At 43.7% G+C, this 24,699-nt stretch overlaps 1 protein-coding gene across 1 annotated transcript in view; it reads left to right on the top strand.

Moving 5' to 3' along the window:
- LOC307221208 (cytochrome P450 2G1-like) overlaps positions 1-23,953 on the top strand; it is a 29,869-nt gene extending 5,916 nt beyond the window's left edge. The window contains exons 3-9 of the mRNA XM_079985588.1: positions 160-309; positions 1,867-2,027; positions 3,981-4,157; positions 6,401-6,542; positions 18,934-19,121; positions 20,666-20,807; positions 22,585-23,953. Of these exons, the coding sequence (XP_079841714.1) occupies positions 160-309; positions 1,867-2,027; positions 3,981-4,157; positions 6,401-6,542; positions 18,934-19,121; positions 20,666-20,807; positions 22,585-22,766 (1,142 nt within the window). The 3' untranslated portion in view covers positions 22,767-23,953. The remainder of the gene's footprint in view (positions 1-159; positions 310-1,866; positions 2,028-3,980; positions 4,158-6,400; positions 6,543-18,933; positions 19,122-20,665; positions 20,808-22,584) is intronic.
- Positions 23,954-24,699: the final 746 nt, after the last annotated feature.

The following is a 24,699-nucleotide window of genomic DNA, read 5'->3' as shown; positions in this document are numbered from 1 at the left end:
ACCCAACATGAGAGCAGATTAGTGCGCAAACAGGGTCATCCAGAAGAATCAAAGCAGGGGAAACACATCTGGAAGGATGGGAATCTGTAGAGTCCCCCATTTGCTGCCATTGGCTGCTGAAGGGGTTGGGTTTTGTTTGTTTGTTTTCTGCATTTTCAGGGATTGCTTTTGCCAACGGGGAACGCTGGAAGCAACTTCGACGGTTCACACTCAGCACCTTGAGGAATTTTGGAATGGGAAAAAGGTCCATCGAAGAGCGGATCCAGGAAGAGTCCCAGTTCCTGTTGGAGGAATTCAGAAAAACTGACGGTCAGGATATTTTCCTCCTTTCTTATACTGTGAAATAGGGGAAAGGCCGTAGCTCCGTGCTGGAGCAACTGCTTGGCATGTAGGTCACAGGTTCAATCCACAATGGCATCTCAAGGTAATAATGCAGATGATACAACTGTGGTTGGTTTAATCACGGCCTATAGGAAGGAAGTTGAGCAGTTGGGGGGGGTGGCGCAGGAAAAACAACTTACTCCTTAACTTAAAGAAAACAAAAGAGATTATTGTGGACTTTAGGAAATGTAAATTGAATATTCGGCCACTTATTATTGAGGGGAAGCCTGTGGAACAGGTCTCTGTGTTTCGATTTCTGGGAATGGAGTTGAGAGGTGACCTAACTGGGGAGAAAACAGCAAAGACCTGATGAAGAGAGCACAGCAGAGGTTATATTTTCCGAGAATCCTCCGGAAAAATAATTTCTCAAAGGACCTGTTGATGGCATTTTACCATTGTACTGTGGAGAGTGTGTTAACTTATGTGTGGTTTGGGAGCTGCACGACCAGGGGAAAAACAATGCTGTCCAGGGTTGTAAAGACTGCGGAGAGAATAATTGGGTGCACTTTTCCCACCTTGGATCAAATCTATGCTTCCAGGTGCCATAAGAAAGCTGCAGAGATAGCGCAGGATAGTGCACACCCCAGAAATGATCTCTTTCAGCTTCTGCTTTCTGGAAGAAGGTCCAGGGTTATAAAGACCAGGACTAGCCGCCTAAGAAACAGTTTGTACCCAAATGCAATTCTGGTTCTAAACGCAGCATAAGGAGTCTCTATAGTATATTGTATTTTAAAATGGGGTATCAGAGTTGTTGTTGTCCATGCCTAAAGTACTGGCTCCCTTGACCCTTACTGATACATTTCAGTCAAGGTGGAAGATGATAGTAAATAAAGTACTCAGTCTAGGATTCTCACCAAATGCCATTCTTGCCATGAGTTATGTAAAAGCCAAAGAAGACATACACCAACACATCTGGGATATCGAGTTGCAAAATTATATAAATGCAGCTTCTATTTTTCCAACAGAGGGCAGGCTCTCATTCTTGCTGATCACCTGATCAATCTATTCCAAAATTTAGGAAAGCATTAAATTTAATGTTCTTCCATCTGCAGAACTGAAGGGCAATATCCAGGGTTATCAATGGCCAGAAGGTTTGACAACGAACATTGCTAATACATTCACAGCAAACTGGAATGTCTGGAATGAATGCAATGAGAACAAGCGATCCCCTAAACCCCAACCACTGAATCCCGACCAGCCTCCAACCTCTCTGCCTTCCAGCCACCATATTCCCAGTTGCTGTTCTCTGCTCAATTCCCTCCTCCCTCTTACCATTTCATTTACACTCTTCCCTCACCTCCCAACCCCAAACACAGTTCATGACAGGTGCACAGAACAGGTGAGCAGCTCCTGAAAGGGTTGTGGGTCAGGCGCCGTTGGCTTGTCTACTCTGCAGACTAAGGCCCAGACTTGCAAAGTTCATCACTAGCAAAAGACAGGGGTTGAATCCTGGTTTTCATGTCATGGCTCCCATTCTCCCTGCAGGTTCCCCTTTTGACCCCATGTTCTTCCTGAGCCGGTCTGTTTCCAACGTCATCTGCTCCATTGTTTTTGGCCGGCGCTTTGACTACAAAGACAAAGACTTCCTCTCGTTGCTGGCCAAGATCAATGAGAATTTTGTGCTGATGAGCAACACCTGGGGCCAGGTGAGAACTTTGGGATCCCCCTTGCAGGGCAACTTCTCAGCCCACCTTCCTCGCTTTCCAGCTAGAGGAAACACCCCCTTTCTCGTCACTGGAGGCCAAGGCTGGCAGCAAATCCAGCCTGATGAATCTTTAACTTAGCTGTGATTTGAGCAACACACAGGTCGATCGAGTTCGGCCCTTCCGCACAAAATTTTGTTGAGTCACTTTCTTTGGTAGGCTTCCAGGTCTGAGAGCAGAGGTGAGATCGGGTGACATTGTTGTTTTTCTACTTCGGGAACCTTAATGAGGCAGCAGGACAAACCAAAGGAAGGTTCACTGACGTGCTTTTTTTTAATGTGTGGAGTTTTATTGCCACCAGTTTGACATGTGTTCTGTTTCCGCTTCCAGGTGGGAGGCCTAGCTTAGCAAACCGGTCATTCAGGCATAGACAACCATTTTTGCTTTTAATTTAGCAGATCTTCTGCGGGAAAGGGCAAATCCAGGCGAAATGGGAGGAAATACAGGCTGGCATTTAGATGCTGATGAGGCGTACCAGCCCCATAACCAGTCACCACTTAGAAAAGCATTCACAGCTTTGCGTCTTCAGTGTATGCCTTCCGCATATCTAACAGGAAGATTTAATAACACCCCCGTGTACCAAAGACTCTGAGTCGGGGGAGGTGAAGGACATTCAACACTATTTCTTACGATGTCCTTTGCTCTCTCTCCAACCGACCTCCCCTTGAGCAAATCTCTATTTTGCTGGCTATCAATAGCGTATTTATTACTGCATAGGTTGCAAAATTTGCCCTGGCCGCGAGTAAGTTGAGAGCTAGTCACCGAGATAAGTATCATAAAGGGGAGTGTGGAAAAAGTGGAGTGCTTAACATATGCAGGTGTGATTTTTGCATTTGTGTGTGTTTGCTTTGCTGTTGTTGCTGTTCAGTTTTAAATTAATTATCTGTGTCCTACGCATTGTGACGGCTTATAGCTTTTCGCAATAAAGATTTCATTCATCCATTCATAATCAGCACTGAAACACCCTGGGAGAGTTCTGGGTGGCTCTTTTTGAGACCACCCCACCTTTTCCAGAGGGTGGGAGACCCCAGATTTAAGACCCACTGAAGAAGACTTGCTAAAACAGATAAGACCACTGGGGGGGGGGAGCATAAGATTTTTAGGAGGAGGGAAAAGGTAAAGGTAAAGGTAAAGGGACCCCTGACCATTAGGTCCAGTCGTGGCCGACTCTGGGGTTGCGGTGCTCATCTCGCTTTATTGGCCGAGGGAGCCGGCGTACAGCTTCCGGGTCATGTGGCCAGCAGGACTAAGCCGCTTCTGGCGAACCAGAGCAGCGCACGGAAACGCCATTTACCTTCCCGCTGGAGCGGTATCTACTTATCTACTTGCACTTTGATGTGCTATTGAACTGCTAGGTTGGCAGGAGAGGGAAAATGAGACCACTGTAATGGGCCTCCTAGGAGTGACATCCAGGAGCAGGCAACACTAAAAGAAAACTGATGACACCAAAGATGGTAATGAGTGATTGAAGGTGATAGAAATCTCTTTGGTGGGGAAGTTTTTGAAAATCAGAAGGGGCATCAAGAAGATGGAGAACACAAGAGACTCATCCAGCCTTCCCCAACCTGGTTTTTTCCAGATGTTTTGGACTCCAGGTTCTCTCAAATTTCAATTCCAGTGGGGCAGAGCTGCAGCAATAGCTTCCAAACAGTGGAGTCAACTGCTGTTTACCTGGCCAGGTGGGGGCAAGGTCTGGGCTGTACAGATACACCACCATCTTGGCCATCTCTCCTGGACTCCACCATCATGGAGGGCACCAAGTTAGGGAGGACTGCCATAACGCTAACTCTATTTCATAATGAGCCAATTGAGGGAAGGCTGTGGGTGTCAGAAGCAACATCAAGGTGCTTGAAGGACGAATGCTTGGAACGTGACAGATCATTGCTCTTCGTGCAGCTGTACGAGATGTTTCCGTGGATCATGAGGTTCCTGCCAGGGCCCCACAAGAAGATGTTCCGGAACTTGGATGACATCTACGACTTTGTGGCTGAGAGGGTCAAGGTGAACGAAGCGTCGTTGGACCCAGACAACCCCCGGGATTTTATCGACTGCTTCCTTATTCAAATGAAAAAGGTATCCTCCTTTTATAATTGTGGGTTATAAAAGGCTAGTTGCCCATAGTAACGACCTTCTCCATCCTCAACCAGCCCAATGAAGATGATTCCCTTGGGGGGGTCTTCAGAGGTGAAATGAGGCGAATGGAGTCCACAGAGGGAGGGGAGGGAGGGGAGGGAGGGGAGGGAGGGGAGGGAGGGTGGTCTACAGGCAGACTAGCTGGACTGATATCCTTCAGGCACCAGGGCAAGACTTCATTATTGTCTACCTGGATTCAGAGATCATCTTCTGAGGCCCTTCTTCGTGTGCCACCTCCTTGAGAGGTCCAGAGGGTGGCAACACAAGAACAGGGCCTTCTCTGCAGTGGCTCCTGGTCTGTAGAATGCTCTCCCCAGGGAAGTTTGCCTGGTGCCTTCACTATACACCTTTAGGCACCAGGCAAAAACGTTCCTTTTTAACCAGACCTTTGGTTGATCTGATGGCCATCCCATACGCTTTTAAAATGTGGCTCTTTGGGGGGGGGGTTTATTGGGTTATTGCTTTTATTTTGCTTTTATGTTTTTTTATCTTTTCTGTGAACTGCCCTGAGACCTCTGGGTATAGGTCAGTATATGAATTCAATTAATTAATTAATTAATTATAATAATAAATATTGGGCCAGCCTTATTAGATCTTTTCAGCTCTGTTTCTGGCTGCTCCACTCTTTCTTATGAAGTATTGTATTAAGTGGTTGGTTATTCTTTTGCTTGTGTTTGTTTGTGTGTGTGTGTGTTTTAAATGGAAATCTTGTAATCTACTCTAGGGGCACATAGACTGAAGAGTGGAATATAAACTTTTAAATAAAAGTGTGCTCCTACATGGGGACGGATGGGGAGAGACTGGCACAGAGAAACTGTGGCGAAGCAACTGCCATGTTGGCTCGTTGTGGCCAGCGTGGAATGTGGGCAGCTAATTTCTCTTTCCCCCCGCCTTTGACTTTGCCCTCCATTTGGCTTCAGTGGAAGAGACTCTAGTACACTTGAGAGTCATGGCTGGTGTAGATCTAGTCCTATGAGTTGGGGGGGGGGGAGATTCCAAATGATCCATCTCACAGGCTCCTGTGGCCTCTCAGCCACCCTCACCCAGGGACCATAGGATTCCTCCCTAAATAAATAGAATAATGACGGCGGCCTACCTTTCAGGCCTGTTGTGTTTGAGAGAAGCATGTGAACACTTTAAGGGCGTTGCCTTTTTAAGACGGGATTTAAAGATGGAGTAAGACATCGCTGTGGGTTAAAGCCTCAGCGCCTAGGACTTGCCGATCGAAAGGTCGGCGGTTCGAATCCCTGCGGCGGGGTGCGCTCCCGCTGCTCGGTCCCAGCGCCTGCCAACCTAGCAGTTCGAAAGCACCTCCGGGTGCAAGTAGATAAATAGGGACCGCTTACCAGCGGGAAGGTAAACGGCGTTTCCGTGTGCGGCTCTGGCTCGCCAGAGCAGCGATGTCACGCTGGCCACGTGACCCGGAAGTGTCTCCGGACAGCGCTGGCCCCTGGCCTCTTAGGTGAGATGGGCGCACAACCCCAGAGTCTGTCAAGACTGGCCCATACGGGCAGGGGTACCTTTACCTTTTAAGACATTGATCATTTTGTGGAGGTAACCAATTTGAAGAGGATGGTAGGCAGTTTTCCACCTGACTTACAAGGCGGGGGCCAGACTCACCCATCTCTGCTTCAGATTCCTGGGAGGCCAGAGGGACACTGCCCTTCTGTGAGGAATGATGAGCCCAGACTCACTGGAACAAACTTTGGGGTTGGGGCAAATGTCAAAAATGCTTTTAAATGTTTTAAAATAGTTTTTAAACTGTGGGGTTTTAAATTTTGGGGTTTTTGTTTTGTTTTTGCTCTGTTGGTGGTGGGATAAACCTTTAGTTGGGGCTGGGGATTAGTTTAATAATAATAATTACAATTATATTAAAATTATTATTAGTTCCTACTGTATTATTGGTTTATTGTATAGTTTGTGCTCTGTACTTAAGGGGAGATGGTCAGGGTTGCCTGGGAGTGGACCCCAAGCAACAGGATAGCTGGGGCAGGTTCCACAGGGGGGATACACTGGGACACCTGATCTCAGTGATCACGGGCAGGAGGAGAAAACAATCCCTGCCTCCGGGAAGTTTAGGAAAGTTTTTTATATTCTGTTGGGAGCCACCCATAGTGGCTGGGGAAACCCAGCCAGGTGGGTGGGGTGTAAATAAATAAAAATTATTGTTCTTGTTGTTGAAGGAGAGCAAAAACCCTCTGAGCGAGTTTCATCTCAAAACGATGATCATGACCGTTCTCAACTTGTTCATTGCTGGGACTGAGACCGTGAGCTCCACACTCCGTTTCGGATTCCTGATTCTGATGAAATATCCAGAAGTGCAAGGTAATAGGGGACAGATGCAAGTCAAGGAAGGGCATTTACAGGTTAAGTTTAAAAAGGGGTGAATTATCTTAGGGAGTGGGGTTGGCCATCTTTTATGGACCAGCAGTGGGTGATGCAGTCTTAATTTGAGGCTTCTCCATCCAGAGGTAGAGAAAATAGGGAGTTGGTGGAGGGCACAGAACCTGGACAGAGGTCAGTCTGCCATCCCTCAAGAGTTGCCTGTTTGATCTCAACCAGGAAGGAGTTCCCACAAATCAGGCCCACAGCAGTACCTGTGTAACATTCAGGACTGAGTACATGCTGTCCAACTGAACCACAGGGGACGACTGAAGCCCTCAGTGATCAGGCAAGGAATCAGGCAATCCTTAAGGTATCCTGGGCCCAAATTTCTTAAGGGCATTGTAAATTAATATTACCCATGGGACTCAGTTTTAATATCCTCCTTCTGGCACATTCCCAGAGACACCATATAAGCAAGACGCCAAGAAGATCTCCATAAAAAAAGTGGCTATTTTTTCTGAACATTGTGTATTTAAGCAAGATCCAGATCTGTGTGGCGATCAAGACTTCCAACGGAAGCACCTTGGCAATAGGGAAGGGGGGGATTCAATTCAGTTCACATTTAAATACACTTTCTGAAACTGTACGCAAACTGAAACACAGCCAATATTCAAAATTCACACTTATCTGAATTTTGCGAGGTGGCATCCCAGACAAGTAACATGCATAAGAATGCGTGGGTTTTTGAATGTTAATGGCTTAAATAATAAAACAAAGAGAAATAGACTAGAACACATTTTAAAGGAAAAAAATTGGCCATAATTTGCCTGCAGGAAACACATGTGGCTAGAAGACACAGAAGAGTATTGAATAACAAGAAATTAGGAACCGAATTTATCACCTCTGGTATCCAAAAAAGGGGGGAATTGTTATATATGTAAACCCAAAAATAGCGTCAAAATTAATTTTTAAAGATGAAGAAGGCAGATTACTGGGTGTGCAATTAACAAGAGGGATAGAAAATATAATAGCTGTAGGAATTTGTGCACCGAATTGAAATAAAACACAGTATTTTAAATCAGTTGAGGAAAAATTGTTAGAACATATCAATGAAGAGATTATTCTAATGGGTTATCTTAATGGGGACACCTCACTGGAATTAGATAGAACAGAAAAAGGGGGAAAATCAAAAGAAGGGATTCCCCTGCGTGAGTGCCTGAGGGTCCCGCTCCTGTCACTCACCACCTAGCCCAGGGCGGGGCCTGTCAGGCCTCATAAGGACAGTTGCTGCTACTGCTGCTGCTGTCCAGGAGGACTTGGAGGGGCGCAGAGTTCTTTTTAAAATGTTTTAATTTTTTCTTTTTTTCTTTTGAATTTTTTGTATGTGGGGGGGTGGGGGTGGGATGGATGTTTGGTTGGGCTTGGGAATTTGTTTGATTTTGATGTATTTGTAATTTTTACAGTTTTTTGTTCGTATTCTTTTTTTGTTTTATTGTTTTTTTAAAGGTTTTATTTTGTTCTTAAGGGGAGGGGTCAGGCCTGCCGGGGAGTGGGTCCCAGTCAACAAAATGGCTGGGGCATGTTCCATGGGGGGGGGGGGATGCATTGGGACAACCAATCTCAGTGATCACGGGTAGGAGGAGGAGTTACGCTAAGACCAAACTATGTCATTACAGAGGAGGCAGGTTTAGTCATTGTCTGAGGACTATCCCTGCCTCCGGCTCTGGTCCTGACCAGACAGATACTAAAATCAGCAAGGGATACCCACCTGACCTGAAGGTGCTGGTGGTGACTGGTGATTGAGAGCAGCTGCTGAGACCACATAACACCTTTTCCCTCTAGATATTTTTGTGGATGTAAACTAAATAATAAAAATCAAAAAGCTTAGTTTATTTCCACAATATAATATTTCTAGTCGATTACTTCTCGTTTCAGGGATTTTCAAGGTATTTCATTTGTTTTGTGCATTTCTAGGTATGTTTGGGCTACCAGCTCGCCCAATACTTCTGCCCAAAATCTTGTGAAGGCTTTGGTTTTGGCCTTCTTTGGGGGTACCTAAGGTTCTAGTGAGTGATCTGGGAACCAATGTCATGGCTGAGCTAACTCAGAAAGTTTTGCAGTTGGCAAAGGTCCACCATCACACTAGTATTACGTATCAGCACCAAGGAAATGGGCTTACAGAAAGCTCCATCTGGAACGCAGGCTGAGACCCTACCTGCCTGCAGAGTGTCTCTCCAGAGTGGTGCATGCTCTAGTTATCTCCCGCTTGGACTACTGCAATGCGCTCTAGACTGGTGACTGAAAGCAGCTGCTGAGACCACATAACACCCTTTCCCTCTAGATATTTTTGTGGAAGTAAACTAAATAATAAAAATCAAAAAGCTTAGTTTATTTCCACAATATAATATTTCTAGTTGATTACTTCTCGTTTCAGGGATTTTCAAGGTATTTCATTTGTTTTGTGCAATTTCTAGATATGTTTGGGCTACCAGCTTGCCCAATACTTCTGCCCAAAGAATTGCGCCCAACCAGCTGATTTTTGGTTGACTTTTGAATACCCCTCTGTCCATGCTCCAGAGGGAGTGGGAGGGTCAGAGGAGGAGATTAAGTTGCCTTCGGTGTCTAAGTAGACATTGTCTGACATCTGGCAACTTGCCAATGAGAATTTGGAGGGTGCTCAGTTGGAACAGAAATGTTTTTATGATTTGAAGGCAGTGACAATAAGTTTTGAAGTGGGAGATTGGGTTTTAGTGTTGAAACCCACCCGACCCCACAAACTGGCAGTCAAATGGCATGGGCCTGGCATAGTGAAGGCCAAGTTGAGCTCTGTGCACTATCTGGTGGAATGCCAGGAGCTGCATGAAGCATCTAGAGAATATCATGCCAGTTCTTTGAAAAGGTATTAAGGAGTCAAGAACAAAACTCTTTTAGGTGGAGGATGAACAAAAATCTGTTTGAGAACCAAGAAGTAGTGGAAAAAGCAAATGAGGTCTTAAAAGAACACTTTAAATGGAATCTACATAAGGAAATAAGATTAGATATAGTGTGATGGCCTGGGAATCTGATTCAGAGGCTGAACCAGAGGAATCCCAGCCTGCACAGGTGTCCCCGCCTCCAGGGCCGGCTTAGCCGGGGCAGGGGCTTGAACCTGAAGGGCCCTCACCTGTGCCGGATCCTCAGGAGCAGACACCAGATGAATCCACTCTGGCTCCGGAGGTGATGGAGGACCCATTGCCTGCAGGTGCTCCACTCTCAGCCCTGTCAGGGGAAGGTGAGGTTGCCTCTGGGTCCAGTAACCCTCCAGCCTCTCCTGAGCTGCAGAGGCTCAGGGCAGAGAGGCGGAGGGAACTAAGTTCCCGCAGGAGGAGTGCTCGCCTCCAGGCCAGGAGAGGCGAGTCACCTGTGGACCGGGGCTGCCCTATGCCTTGGGGCAGATAAAAGCCGGCCAGCCCCAGTCCCAGGTTGCGGGAGCAACATCGTTGGTCGCCTGTTCCTGCCTGCACCCTGTCCTGCTCTTCTGCCAGAGTTCCTGACCTCACCCGACTCCCTGCCTTGGACCCCGCTTCAACCTCAGACTGGACACGGACCACCCTGCATGGTAACATCCCCCCCCCCCCGGGATCAGTACATATAGTATGGGATACAAGTAAATCAGTTATGCGAGGCTTCGTGATACAGCAAAATAGTTATAAGAAAAAGATGAGAGAGAAGAAGAAAGAAAATCTGACCCATCTTGCAGAAAACGAGAGAAAATTAACATTAAAAACAAAAGACGAACAAATAAAACAAACAATTAAAATGTTACAAACTCATTTCTCCATACTGGTGAACGAAGAAGTCGAATGGAAGATAAAATTTATGAGACAAAACTATTTTGAGTCAGCCAACAAAACAGGGAAATTATTCTCGTGGCAACTAAGGAAAAGACAAAACTGTAATATAATAAATAAACTAAGGATAGGAGAAGATCAAACGGAAGACCCAAAAGAGATAAGGAAAGCATTTCAGGGGTTTTACAAAGAATTGTACAGGAAAGAGAAAGATGATATAAGAAAAGTGGAAAAATATTTGGAAGAGCATAAAGGAAAGCAAATATCGGCTGAAGACAGAGAACAACTAAATAACCCAATAACAATACAAGAAATTCAAAACGCAATTAAAATAATGAAATTAGGTAAAGCCCCAGGACCTGATGGACTCTCTACTAAATATTATAAAACCCTGTGTGGACAGCTGACTCCAGTTCTCTGTGAGGTAATGAACAACATCTTACAAGGAGGAAATATCCCGAATACTTGGAAAGAGGCGTACATAACACTAATCCCAAAACAGGAGGCTGACCCTTTAAATGTTAAGAACTACAGACCAGTATCTCTGCTGAATAATGATTATAACTTATTTTCAGACATACTAGCAAATAGATTAAAGCAAATTCTAAAGGAGGTAATTCACAAAGATCAAGCAAGGTTCTTACCCGAACGTCAGCTAAAAGATAATGTAAGACACATTGTAAATGTAATAGAATACTTAGAGGTTAGAAATGACAAACCAGCGGCACTGTTTATCAACACAGAGAAAGCTTTCGATAATGTGTCATGGCAATTTTTGAAAAAAAGTATGGGATTAATGGGAGTAGAGGGAGCCTTCATGAAAGGTATAAGAGGCAATCTATTCCAAACAGAGAGCTAAATTAATTGTAAATAATGTCTTCACAGAGTCATTTGATACAACCAAGGGCACAAGACAGGGGTGCCCTTTATCCCCGTTACTGTTCATAATAGTATTGGAGATCTTAACAAACTTGCTGAGAAAGACAAAAGAAATAAGGGGTATAAAAATTGGAGTAAAAGAATTCAAACTTAAGGCTTATGCCGATGATTTAGTACTAACCTTAGAGGAACCACAAATAAGTGTTATGAAAGCAATGGAGGAAATGGAAGAATTTGGCAGACTATCAGGATTGAAATTAAACAAAACAAAGACAAAATTGGTGGTTAAAAATATGAATAGAAAGGAGACAGAACTGTTGGAACAAAAGTGCAGAATCAAAGTGGTGAAGAAAGTGAAGCATTTGGGAATCTGGTTAACGACTAAAAATATTAACTTGTTTAATGACAACTACGTACCAATATGGAGAGAAATCAAAAGAGATTTAGATATTTGGAATAGACTAAAATTATCCTGGAGTGGCAGAATAGCGGCGATCAAAATGAACTTATTACCAAAGATGTTATTCTTATTTCAAACGATTCCAATTATTAAAGGTTCATCACAATTTCGGGACTGGCAAAAAGTATTATCAAGATTCATATGGCAAGGGAAGAGGCCCAGGATAAAATTTCAACTACTAACTGACAAGAAAGAGAGGAGGATTTTCTGTGCCAAATTTAAAACTTTATTATGAAGCCTCCTGTCTGTGTTGGGTGAAAGAATGGAGAGTATTGAAAAATACGGATTTGCTGGAGCTAGAGGGGCATAACAACAGATATGGGTGGCACTTCTATTTGTGGTATAATAAGGTAAAGATACATAAAGGATTTGTAAAACACATAATTAGGGATGCCCTATACGAGGTATGGAATAGAAACAAGAACCTATTAGAGAGACATACGCCATGGTGGTTATCCCTGGCAGAAGTGCTAACAGTGAAAAAATTGAATATGGAAGGGAGGAGGGCAACCTATGAAGAAAAATTAATCAAAACTGATAAAGGATGGAAGTTAAAACCCTATAACAGCATAGCGAACGCCTTCAGGAGATGGTTACAATACCACCAAGTAAACGAAATACTCAAAGAGGATAAGAAATTAGGATTTAGTGGGGGGAAAATCAAGATATCAAATTGAAATTATAGAGGGTAGGGCAAAACTTCTGTCAAAAATGTATGAATATTTGTTGGAATGGAATACAAAAGACGAATTAACAAATGAAGTTATGATAAAATGGGCACTTGATTTTGGTTACAATATTGATTATGATGATTGGGTAAAATTATGGACAGAAGGTTTGAGGTTCACGGCCTGCTCCACTCTAAAAGAAAATTTAATGAAAATGATGTACTGCTGGTATATCACCCCGGTTAAACTAGCAAAAATGTATAGAGCAAGTAATAAAATGTGTTGGAAATGTAAAACAAAAGATGGTGAATTTTTTCACATGTGGTGGACATATGAAAAAATATTGGGACATGATATATAACGAAATGAAAAAACTATTTAAATACACTTTCCCAAAGAAACCAGAAGCATTTTTGCTAGGTATAACAGGGGATGAATTAGAAAAGGAAGATTACAAACTATTTCATGTACGCAACAACCGCCGCTAGAATCTTAGTGGCTCAGAAATGGAAATCCCAAGAAATCCCAACTTTAATGGAGTGGCAGACAAAAATGTTTGAATACATAGAATTGGCGAAATTGACTTATAAGATTCGGAACCAAAAAGAAGCAAAGTTCGAAAAGGATTGGAGTAAATTTGTTGAATATATACGGAGTAATTGTAAGAATTTAAAAACTGTAGCAGGATTAATGTAAATCTTGTGATGTGGATGGAGTGTAAATAAGAAACTGTAAGAAAAGATTTGAGCCATGAAAACCGTTGAAGGGATGGAAGGAAGTCCGGGCGCAATAAGGCGCAGGGTAAATAAGAAGACGTACAGATTTTTGAATGTAAGAGTATTTATTTTATTTGTTGTTACAAAAAAGCAATAAAAAGTATTTGGGGGAAAAGAAGAACCTGAGCTTTCTGTGTTGGCCATCTCTGGAGGCCAAGACGAGGTCCTACAGCTCCTATAGACCTCTTGGAGGAATACAAAAAGGCTGGAAGTATTTCGCATGTGTTACGCTAACCTACCTTGTCCGAACAACAGGCTAGGGCGCTCTTTGATGTTCTACAGCCTTTTGACCGTACTTTTAGTACTAAACCAGGGAGGACCCATTTGACGCAGCTCCATTTTAACACTGGTGATGCTGCACCTATGGCATCACGGCCTTATAGGGTCAGTGAAGCTCATGCTCGAAGCATCAAGGCTGAATTGCGGGAAATGCTTGATTTGGGAGTTATAGAGCCCAGTAAGAGTGCCTGGGCCTCTCCCATCGTTTTGGTCCCTAAGGCTGATTCCACCATTTGTTTTTGTGTGGATATTAATTCTGTGACCCTCCCTGATGTTTTTCCCTTGCCCAGAATTGACACCCTGATTGAAAAGCTAGGGAGAGCAAAGTTCATCACGGTCCTGGATTTGACCAAAGGATATTGGCAAATTCCTTTGTCCTCTGAGGCGTCACAAAAATCTGCCTTCGTTATGCATGTTGGAAAACTTGCCCCCTCGGGAGAGGCTGGCCCCTCTCCCAGGCTCCCGGGGCTTGTTTGCCGGTGATCTACTCTGGCTGGCTTCCTCGCAGTCCAGGAAGATCTTGATAGGCGACATCAAGATCTTCATCAAGAGGAGGGAGAAAGGTTGTTTTCTGCTGCTCCAGAGAAGCGGACACGGAGCAATGGCTCCAAACTACAAGAAAGAAGATTCCACCTAAACATTAGGAGGAACTTCCTGACAGTAAGAGCTGTTCAACAGTGGAATTTGCTGCCAAGGAGTGTGGTGGAGTCTCCTTCTTTGGAGGTCTTTAAGCAGAGGCTTGACAACCATATGTCAGGAGTGCTCTGATGGTGTTTCCTGCTTGGCAGGGGGTTGGACTCGATGGCCCTTGTGGTCTCTTCCAACTCTATGATTCTATGATCTCCCTGCGTGGAAGATGCACACCCCCTTCCCCAGCATACCAGCAGGAGAAAAAAGAAAGTCAGAAAGTCTACATCTCTAGTTTATTTCTGTCTGTGCAACTGTACAAAAACATGTCCGTTCGCTCAGACTTCTCTCCGAGCAACTGACTTGAGACTTCTTTCACAAAAGCAACAGGAAGGTCTCAAATTACACAAAGAACAAATCCCTGTGAATCGCCCTGTGAACTCCCTGGAACATCCTGTCCCACGGTCAGGGCCATCATGTGATGTAAACACTGAGCTGCTAGTTTGCAGCTGCGTAGTACTCATATCCCAACAACGCATGGGGGTCTATATCAACTTAAGCTGTTACCTTTTGGATTGCGCAATGCGCCCACGGCATTCCAGCGATTGATTAATTCTCTGATCCATGATATGAGTGATTTTTGTTGTGCCTACTTAGACGATTTGGCTATCTTTTCTAATTCCTGGGGGGAGCATCTTAGGCACGTGCAGAGTGTTTTGTCACGGTTACAGGAAGCCAGCCTGGCGGTGAAGATCTCCAAGTGTCAGTTTGCTCAAGGAGAGGTGATCTATTTGGGGTTCAGGGTGGGGTCTGGAAATATCAAATCCCTGGAGGCCAAGGTCCAGTGTGTACAGAAATGGCCTTGCCCTCAGACAAAAAAGGGATGTGCAGTCCTTCATTGGGCTAGTGAATTATTATCGAAGGTTTCTCCCACATCCCTTCTGCATTGAAGGTGTACCACGCAAAAGTGGTTTCCACCCTCTGTTATGCTGCCCCGCTCTGGGCCCCAGGGTCCAATTTAACATCGCTGGGGACATTGCAGAATCAGTTTCTCCGTCGCCTCCTGAAACTCCCCATGTGTGTGAGCAATGCAGCCATACATCTGGAGTTAAGGATTGCATCATTGGAGACGGTCATCTGGAAGCGAGTTTTAGGCTATTGGCTGTCCAGCTGGCATAGGCTTCCCGACCATTACCTCTTTCAGTGCCTCTGGTGGGATGACTTTGTTAATCCGTGGGTAGGAAAAATCCATGCCAAACTTCTGAGCATCGGAATTTCCCCAGCGGACTCCTTAAAGATGAACCTACGCTCAGCCAAAAGCCTTATCGAGCAAAGATTAGCAGACATTGAAAATCAACACAACCTCTCCAGGGGTGGGGGTGTCTGCTCCCCCAGGTATCACGGAATAACCCCACCACTTGGCCTTCCATCATACATGTCATCTCTTTCATCTGTACCACACCGGCTTGCATTTATTCGTGCAAGGTTCAATGTTTTTCCATCGAACCTGCTGAGCCACAGATTTTCCAAGGGTTTGGTGTCTCCGCTATGCGAGTGTGACGGGAAAACAGTTGAATCTCTTCCACATATAATGTTCAACTGTCCCTTACATAGCATAGCTAGGACTAAATTCCTGGGTCCTGCTTTACTGCGCTTGGTTGGCAGGCCTGTTGAGTCACATGCCGCACTGCTTTTGCAGGATACAGATCCTTCTGTAACTCTGCAGGTGGCGAGATTCCTGAATGCGGTTATCTCACACACAAAACCCACCAAAAAACAACAACAACAACAAAAACTATTCGGACAGTTATGATGAGAGTGCATGATGGATCTCGTCTCCAGTTCTCCTTTTTCTGTGAACCGTCCCTTGGATCTTTCCAGGCCCCAAGCTGTTATTTGTCACTGCTCAATGACCCACCCTTGCATCGTGGTGTTCCCCTTCTGTTGTTAGATGTATTGGTTTTTATGCTTCTGTGCTTTTATGTTTGTATATATTTTATGGGCTAATAGCCGTAAATAAATTTGAATTGAATTGAATATCGAAGGTTTATTAACCGTTTTGTAACCCTTGCCACCCCTTTGACGAAAGAAATCTCTGCCTGTTAAGGTGACCTGGACTGAGGAGTGTCATTGTGCTTTTGATATGCTAAAACAGGGATTAGTGAGCTCAACAGTGATGTTTGCACCCACCACAGCGGCTCGTATACTTGTGGCCAAGGGATGGAAAGATCACGAGGCTCCAAAAATAACAGATTGGCAAATCAAATTACAGGAATTGGTGGAGTCGGCTCAACTGACTAGTAAACTCAGAGGAAACTCAAAGCAAAAATTTGCGGAAAAATGGGATGGCTATAGAAGATATGTTCAAAAATATAATAATAGTTTTGACTCCGTGCTAGCATTCGAGTGATAAAGGAACTAAAAGGAGGTGGACAACACTTAAGGATCTATTATGTTTTCAGAATGTATTAGAAAAATTATATAGAAAGGTTTATTGGTTTGTGTACATTGAAATGTAAGATAAAATATATGCAAAGGGACTTGACAGGAAGTCAAAGATGAAAAAAAGATCTTGGAAGATAAAAGGGGAAAAAATATTTACTTTCATTATCATTTTGGGTGTGGGTGTGTGGGTGTCTGCACATATGTGTGTTGTATGTAATGCTTGGGAGGAAATAAGACGGTAAATAACAAATAACAAACTAAATATTGATATATGTAAAAAAAAATTCTCTTTTCTTAATTGTACTTAGTGGTAGTATGGCTGTATTTTGTGTAACATAAAATCATTCAATAAAAATTAAATTAAAAACAAACAAACAGTGATGCTTGCACCCAACAAGCATTACTACCATTTGTAGTACAGACAGATGCTAGCCAGACCGGGTTGGAGGATGTCCTTCTTCAACAAGATGAAGAAGGAGCCTGGCATCCAGTTGTGTATTTGAGCAAAAAATTGCTACCACGTGAGCAGAAATATTCCACTGTTGAAAAGGAATGTCTTGCTTTGGTTTGGGCTTTGGTCAAACTCCGTCCCTACTTGTGGGGGAATAATTTCAAAGTCCAAACTGATTGTGCTGGTTAGAAACCCTTGTGCTGGTTAGAAAGAGTGAAACACGCTAACCAGAAGGTGGGGGGGGGCTCCACTCTTCCAGATTTAAGAATATATTATGAAGCCTCATGCCTATGCTGGATTAAAGAGTGGATGCAGTTAGTTAACACAGATATACTGGATATTGAGGGCTGGAATAATACATATGGATGGCATGCCTATCTTGTCTATAACAAGGTTAAGATAAAGGGTTTCTAAATCACATAATTAGGAGTTCATTATATAAATTGTGCGTAAAATATCAAGCTCTATTAGAACCCATAATTCTGTGGTGGACCTCACCCTTGGAGGCATTTTCAGTTTTTTAAAAAATGGGGAAAAACTGGGCTACATATTATCAATTATAAAAGAAGAACAGGGCAAATTGAAATTGAAAACTTTTGAGGAAATCAAACAACACTGCACAGACTGGTTGCAATACTACCAATTAAACATCTTTAATTTGGATAAGAAAATTGGCTTTGCAAAAGAATCTAAATTACAAAAAGAACTATAACAAAACACAAAGAAATTACTATGCAAAACTTATAATTTATTGTTAGATAGGGAATTAAAAGCTGAGGAAGTAAAAGAGGTGATGATCAGGTGGGCCCAAGACTTCGGTTATACCATTCAGATGGATCCATGTGGAAACAAGCTATCAGATTTACTGCTTGCTACACAATGAGAAAACCTGATGAAGATGATGTACAGGTGGTACATGACTCCCAAGATATACAAATTAAAATATGTGTTGGAGATGCAAAGAGAAGGAACGATGTACCACGTATGGTGGGGATTTGGGAAAATAAAAAAATTCTGGAGTAGCATACATGAAGAATTAAAAGATGTTTAAAACATCTCTTTTGAGAAAAAAACAGAGCCATTTCTATTAGGTATAGTTACACCGGACATCCCCTCTGAGAAGAAAAAAAGTGCTTTTATACGCTACAGCTACTACCAGAATACTAATAGCTAGAAACTGGAAAGGGGAAATTGTTCCTGGCAAAACAAGCTGTGAATTTATAGAACTGGCTAAAATGACAGCAGCTATTAGATTCCAATCAAATCAGAAATTGAGAAAAGACTGAGAATGCGTAGAAGAATATATGACAAAACATTGTTCCAAAACACAACTATTGATATGTATTGACTGAAGTTTGTAAAGTCAAGTAAAAAATAAGAAAAGATGACTTATGGGGAATAAGTAAATACTATGTATAGCACAATTTAAAAGTAATGAAAAACAAAAGAAGCCGTGCTGGGCTGGAGGGAGGTCACAGTGGTAGAAACAAGGGAAATATAAGTTCACAGATATATATATATATATATATATATATATATATATATATATATATAAATAAATAAATTTGGAATGTACTGTACAGAATGGGAGAATGTGTAACAATGTAATTTTGCAGAAATAATAATTAATTAATCAAAAAAACCATAGTGGAAATAAACAAAAGCTGCATTATATTAGGGACAATTGCTTTTTTTAAAAGGTCTGCATGCAAATGTGTATACAGTATTAGGAGAAATTCAAAATGAAATGTTGGTGACACTTTATTTTTTATTATTGCAAACTGATGTGGAAAACTGAAATTTGGAAAACTGAAATTGAAAAGATTCGCCCCTCCCTATGTGGATATGGCTAATTCTGAGCAGTCTCCCAAAATTCCAGAGTGCGGGGGGGGGGGCGGGGGGGGGGGTTAAAACCAGTTTCAAACTGCATTTCCACGCGTAGCATAAACGCTACCCTCTGCCCGTCTCTGCTGCAGAAAAAGTGATCCGAGAGATCGACGATGTGATCGGGAGGGACCGTGTGCCGGCGGTGGAGAAGCGGGCCCAAATGCCATACACGGATGCGGTGATCCACGAGATCCAGAGGTTTAGTGACGTCATCCCCACCAACCTGCCCCACGCCCTGACCCGGACGGTGCAGCTCAGGGGCTACACGCTGCCTAAGGTGAGCCATGTTGGGATTTTTGACTACATGCTATTTGATATAGCTTCCCACAGAAGCAATTAAGGAGTTGGCCAAAGGCCAAGAAGACTGAGCAGAGGGAGGTATTCTGCCTAGAGATATGGGACCTTGGATACAACTCTGCTATTGGTCGAGGTGTCCACATAGTCATGATGACTCATGAGACAGCCAGTGTGGTGTAGTGGTTAAGAGCGGTGGACTCGTAATCTGGTGAACTGGGTTCGATTCCCCGCTCCTCCACATGTAGCTGCTGGGTGACCTTAGGCTAGTCACACTTCTTTGAAGTCTCTCAGCCCCACTCACCTCACAGAGTGTTTGTTGTGGGGGAGGAAGGGAAAGGAGAATGTTAGCCGCTTTGAGACTCCTTAGGGTAGTGATAAAGCGGGATATCAAATCCAAACTACTCTTCTTCTTCATGACTGTTATGGTTCTGGACAGTTAAGAGTTAACACTCCAGGAGCGTTCTTATTAACTGGGTGCACTGCCCACATGACACGGGCATTTTCCTTTGATCTGTGCTCTCTGGGGGCTGCTGAGAGCAGTCCGTCTGAGAAAGTGAGCAAGGTAGTTTGTTTTGTTAGAGACAGAAAGCTGCAAGCATACAGCTAGATTCTGTAGGTTTTTCTTTTCTGTTTTTGTATGCTTCTAAATAAAGAGTGATGGGACGCGGGTGGCGATGTGGGTTAAACCAGAGAGCCTAGGACTTGCCGATCAGAAGGTCGGCGGTTCGAATCCCCACAATGGGGTGAGCTCCCGTTGCTCGGTCCCTGCTCCTGCCCACCTAGAAGTTCGAAAGCACAAAGTGCAAGTAGATAAATAGGTACCGCTCTGGCGGGAAGGTAAACGGCGTTTCCGTGTGCTGCTCTGGTTTTGCCAGAAGTGGCTTAGTCATGCTGGCCACATGACCCAGAAGCTGTACGCCGGCTCCCTCGGCCAATAAAGCTAGATGAGCTTCGCAACCCCAGAGTCAGCCACGACTGGACCTAATGGTCAGGGGTCCCTTTACCTTTACCTTTTAACCTGCATTTTAGGGGGTTGGATTAGACAATCCTTTGGGTCCCTTCCAACTCTACAATTCTGTAGAGGGACACTGGTTGCACTGTGGTCTAAACCACAGAGCCTCTTAGTCTTGCCGATCAGAAGGTTGGCGATTCAAATCCCCGCGACGGAGTGATCTCCCGTTGCTCGGTCCCTGCTCCTGCCAACCTAGCAGTTCGAAAGCATGTCAAAGTGCAAGTAGATAAATAGGTACCGCTCCGGCAGGAAAGTAAACAGCGTTTCCGTGTGCTGCTCTGGTTTGCCAGAAGCGGCTTAGTCATGCTGGCCACATGACCCGGAAGCTGTACGCTGGCTCCCTCGGCCAATAAAGCGAGATGAGCGCCACAACCCCAGAGTCAGCCACGACTGGACCTCATGGTCAGGGGTCCCTTTACCTTTACCTTTAAGAGGCTTCCAGTTGCCTTCTGAGTTAAGGCTGTGGCAGATCCCGACCCACCTCTGTCCCTCCTTCTCTCACCTGCCTCTAGGGCACAGATGTCATTCCCTTGCTGACCTCTGTGCTGAAAGACCCCGAATGCTTCAGTGACCCCGAGAACTTCAACCCAGCCCACTTCTTGGACGAAGAGGGTCGCTTTAAGAAGAACGATGCCTTCATGCCCTTCTCCACAGGTACCAGGGTTGAGGATGGCAGAAGGGAGGCATTCATAAGTGGTGGGGGTACTTGGCCTGACTGAAATGCTATTTCATCCCTCAAATCTCCCTCTCATAATCTACAGTGGTACCTTGGGTTACATACGCTTCAGGTTACATACGCTTCAGGTTGCAGACTCCGCTAACCTAGAAATAGTGCTTCAGGTTAAGAACTTTGCTTCTGGATGAGAACAGAAATCGTGCTCCGGTGGCGCGGCGGCAGCGGGAGGCCCCATTAGCTAAAGTGGTGCTTCAGGTTAAGAACAGTTGCAGGTTAAGTACGGACCTCCAGAACGAATTAAGTACTTAACCCGAGGTACCACTGTAGAGGGATAACTTCTGCACCATCGGAAGACCAAATTTTTAATAAGGAATGGGGGAAATTTACAACTTATCTTAAAAGACCATTGTAAACACGTTAAAATTGTTAGTAGGATTAGAATATCACTTGTAGTTTAAGGTTGAATTCTGGGCATAATGGAACAGGCAAATGATTTGGAGTATCATAAAAGATGCGGGAGGAAACGATTAATAATGGGACCCACAAAGGGGAGGATGGAAGTCCAGGAGATTCCTTGGAATCTTGTTTTAATTATTTATATATCTCTGTAATATATATATATATATATATATATATATATATATATATGCATGCTCTGGTCCACGGGGTTACAAAGAGTCGGACACGACTAATCGACTAAACCACAACAACATCATCTCTGTGAATTTTAAATTTGAAAAACCTGTGGCATTTGCCTCCTAGGTGGGTCATAAGGAAAGGGTTAAAATTAGTGTGATGTGATTGGCCAGAGAGAAACTGATAGGAGGAGTTAGAGTGAGAGTGAAGCTGTGCAGAAGTCAGTTGAGGATTGGGAGTTGAAGAAGGAAGAGGGAGGTTAAGTCTGTGGGTTGGTGGAGTTGTGTTGTGAGTGAGTGAGAGGTTGTTAGGTGGAGTCAGATAGATAGTTGGAATAAGCAGTTTGAAGTTGTTAGGAACGCATATACGATATACAATATCTTTATTGTCATTGTCCCATGCAGAACAATGAAATTGAAAAACTACATGAAAACTACATAAAACATTCAAAAACCCCTAAAAACTCTGAAAACCCATTTTAAAATACACTATACTATAGAGACCCTTTATGCTGCGTTCAGAACCACAACTGCATTTGGGTAGAAACTGTTTCTCAGGCGGCTAGTCCTGGTCTTTATAACCCTATACCTTCTTCCAGAAGGCAGAAGCTGAAAGAGATCATTTCCGGGGTGCGCACTATCCTGCGCTATCTCTGCAGCTTTCTTATGGCCCCTGGAAGCATAATTTGATCTAAGGTGGGAAGAGTGCACCCAATTATTCTCTCTGCAGTCTTTACAACCCTGGATAGCATTGTTTTTTCCCTGGCCGTGCAGCTCCCAAACCACACACACAGACCACAGACAGTTAAGGAACCAAGATTAAGAAACTGCCAAGTAAAATTAACTGAAACCATAAGCTTGCCCATGCCTATAAATAAACTTGATTATTTGTTAATGTTAACAACTGTCTGGACTCCGTGAGTACCCAAGGGAAACGGGTTGGTGGCAGCGAAGAAAGCAATCACAGTGGTGGCACAGGGTCAACAGACCGTCAAACGTCCGGGGGCCCTGTGTGATCGCCACAAAACCAAGTAACAATTTTTTTAAAAAAATAAAAATTAAATTTGTACCATCAAACAACACACTAAAGCCATAAAGTGCTGCTTGATTCTCTCCGCAGGGAAAAGGATCTGTGCCGGGGAAAGCCTAGCGCGCATGGAGCTCTTCGTCTTCCTTACTTCTGTCCTGCAACATTTCACGCTCAAGTCCCCCAACAACCCCGAGGACATCGACCTCACAGCCACAGCAAATGGTTTTGCAAACATCCCACCCGCCTACCAGCTCTGCACTGTTCCGCGCTGAGGAACGATTGGTTGAGAAGCGGGGCAGGGAAAGGGGCAACAAATTTAATTGGGTGGGGGTTTTTTTTTGGGGGGGGACACTAAACATTACGGGTGGTGCCTGGGAGGTAGTGGCCAATGTGCTATAATCCATGGAATGAAGCCACACAAATGAGGCTTCTGGACTTTTGGAATGGAAGTTTCAACGTCTAAGTCAAGCAACCTGGCTTGGTTTTTCTTTATCTGAAAGTGGTCAATAATGCTACTCAGAAACCAGGTTGGTTTCACCTGTGGTCTCTTGATTTTTTGCCTAATTAAAAGGGGAGCTAGTTTCTACACCGGGTGCAGGAAGGAATGTGATAGAATAATTGGTTAATTGAAACTGTATTTATTTATTATACCATAGATATGCCTGCCAACCAAACCTATTATCACAACCTTCTAAATCCAACAAATCTGTTTTCTAACAACATCCATTCCTTCAACCAACAGAGGCAAGACACTTCATAATATAATTTCAAGTCTGGCAAGGCAAAGCCCCCTCTTTAACATCTCTTAACAATTTGAATTGGATTCTTGGTTTCTTCCCCTGCCAGATATATCTTGAAATTATTTTTTGCCATTCCTTAAATATCACTGCCCCCTTGGTTACTGGAATTGATTGAAACAAAAATAACATTTTTGGTAGCACGTTCATTTTGATAACAGATATCCTTCCCCACAGAGACAGTTTCATCCTTCTCCATACTTCCAGATATCTCAGTTCCTTTCCACATCATTGTATAATTATTTTGAAATCAATCTATAGTCTTTGATGTTAACCAAATTCCCAAATATTTAACTTTTTTAACTGCTTTATACCAATCTGCTGTTGCAACATATCCACCAAATTTTGTTTCATATTTTTAACTAACATTTTAGTTTTCTTTCTATTTAATTTAAAACCTGCCACTTGTCTGAATTGTTCCATTTCTTCTAATACTTCAGCATTGGATAATGGTTCATCTATTGTTAGTACCAAGTCATCTGCAAAGGCTTGAGCAACTTTCTTATTTCTACGCCCCATTCACTGCGCACACTCTGTGTTAGTGAAGTAGCTCAACACACTAAACATTACTGGTGATACCTGGGAGATAGTGTGCTATAATCCATGGAATGAAGCCACACAAATGAGACTTCTGGACTTTTGAAATGGAAGTTTCAAGGTCTAAGGCAGTGTTCCCCAACCTTGGGCCTTCAGCTGTTTTTGGACTACAATTCCCATCGTCCTTGACCACTGGTCTTGCTAGCAAGGGATGATGGGAGTTGTAGTCCAAAAACAGCTGGAGGCCCAAGGTTGAGGAACACCGGTCTAAGGCACCCCTCAGCAAGCAAGACCATGTGGTCCTGGGGCTAAGGAGGAGGTGTGGTTGTCCAGAACACCTGGAAGGGACCATGTGCGGGGGGGGGGGGGGGAGATGACAAAACCAAAATTACAGGACATCCCAGAGGTGGACGGTACCCTGTGGCTCAGGTCTTTCTGATGATGCCTGCTTTGCTGACTATATTTCAGACCACATCAGACCACCTTCTCCCTGAATGGTTAGGGTAGCTCTCCCAAAACCAGAGTGTCTCTGCAAATGTAGTAAACAGGAACCTGATACTTTGGAACATTATTTTCTTTTCTTGTGATTTTGGCATTTATGCCAGAAGACAATTATTAGAGGCCTTACAACTCAACAGGCTCAATTCTATGCTACCAACGGTTCAGGACCTTCTCTCGGACAGGAATGATCAAATTACTTTAATAGTGGCTGAATTTTTGAGTGCTGTCCATGTAGAAAGACTGGGCCATTCTAAAGAGATTTAGTGGTTCTTAATTGATCGGTGATGTGGTAGTGTTGTATTGTGTTATATATGTAAATTGATTTTCTCTGGAGTTAAAGATCTGACTGGGACAAACCTTGTTGTGTTGA

The sequence above is a fragment of the Podarcis cretensis genome, assembly GCF_951804945.1.
Source record: "Podarcis cretensis genome assembly, chromosome: 8".
Lineage (NCBI taxonomy): Eukaryota > Metazoa > Chordata > Lepidosauria > Squamata > Lacertidae > Podarcis > Podarcis cretensis.
This window is presented reverse-complemented; position numbering and strand designations above follow the sequence as displayed.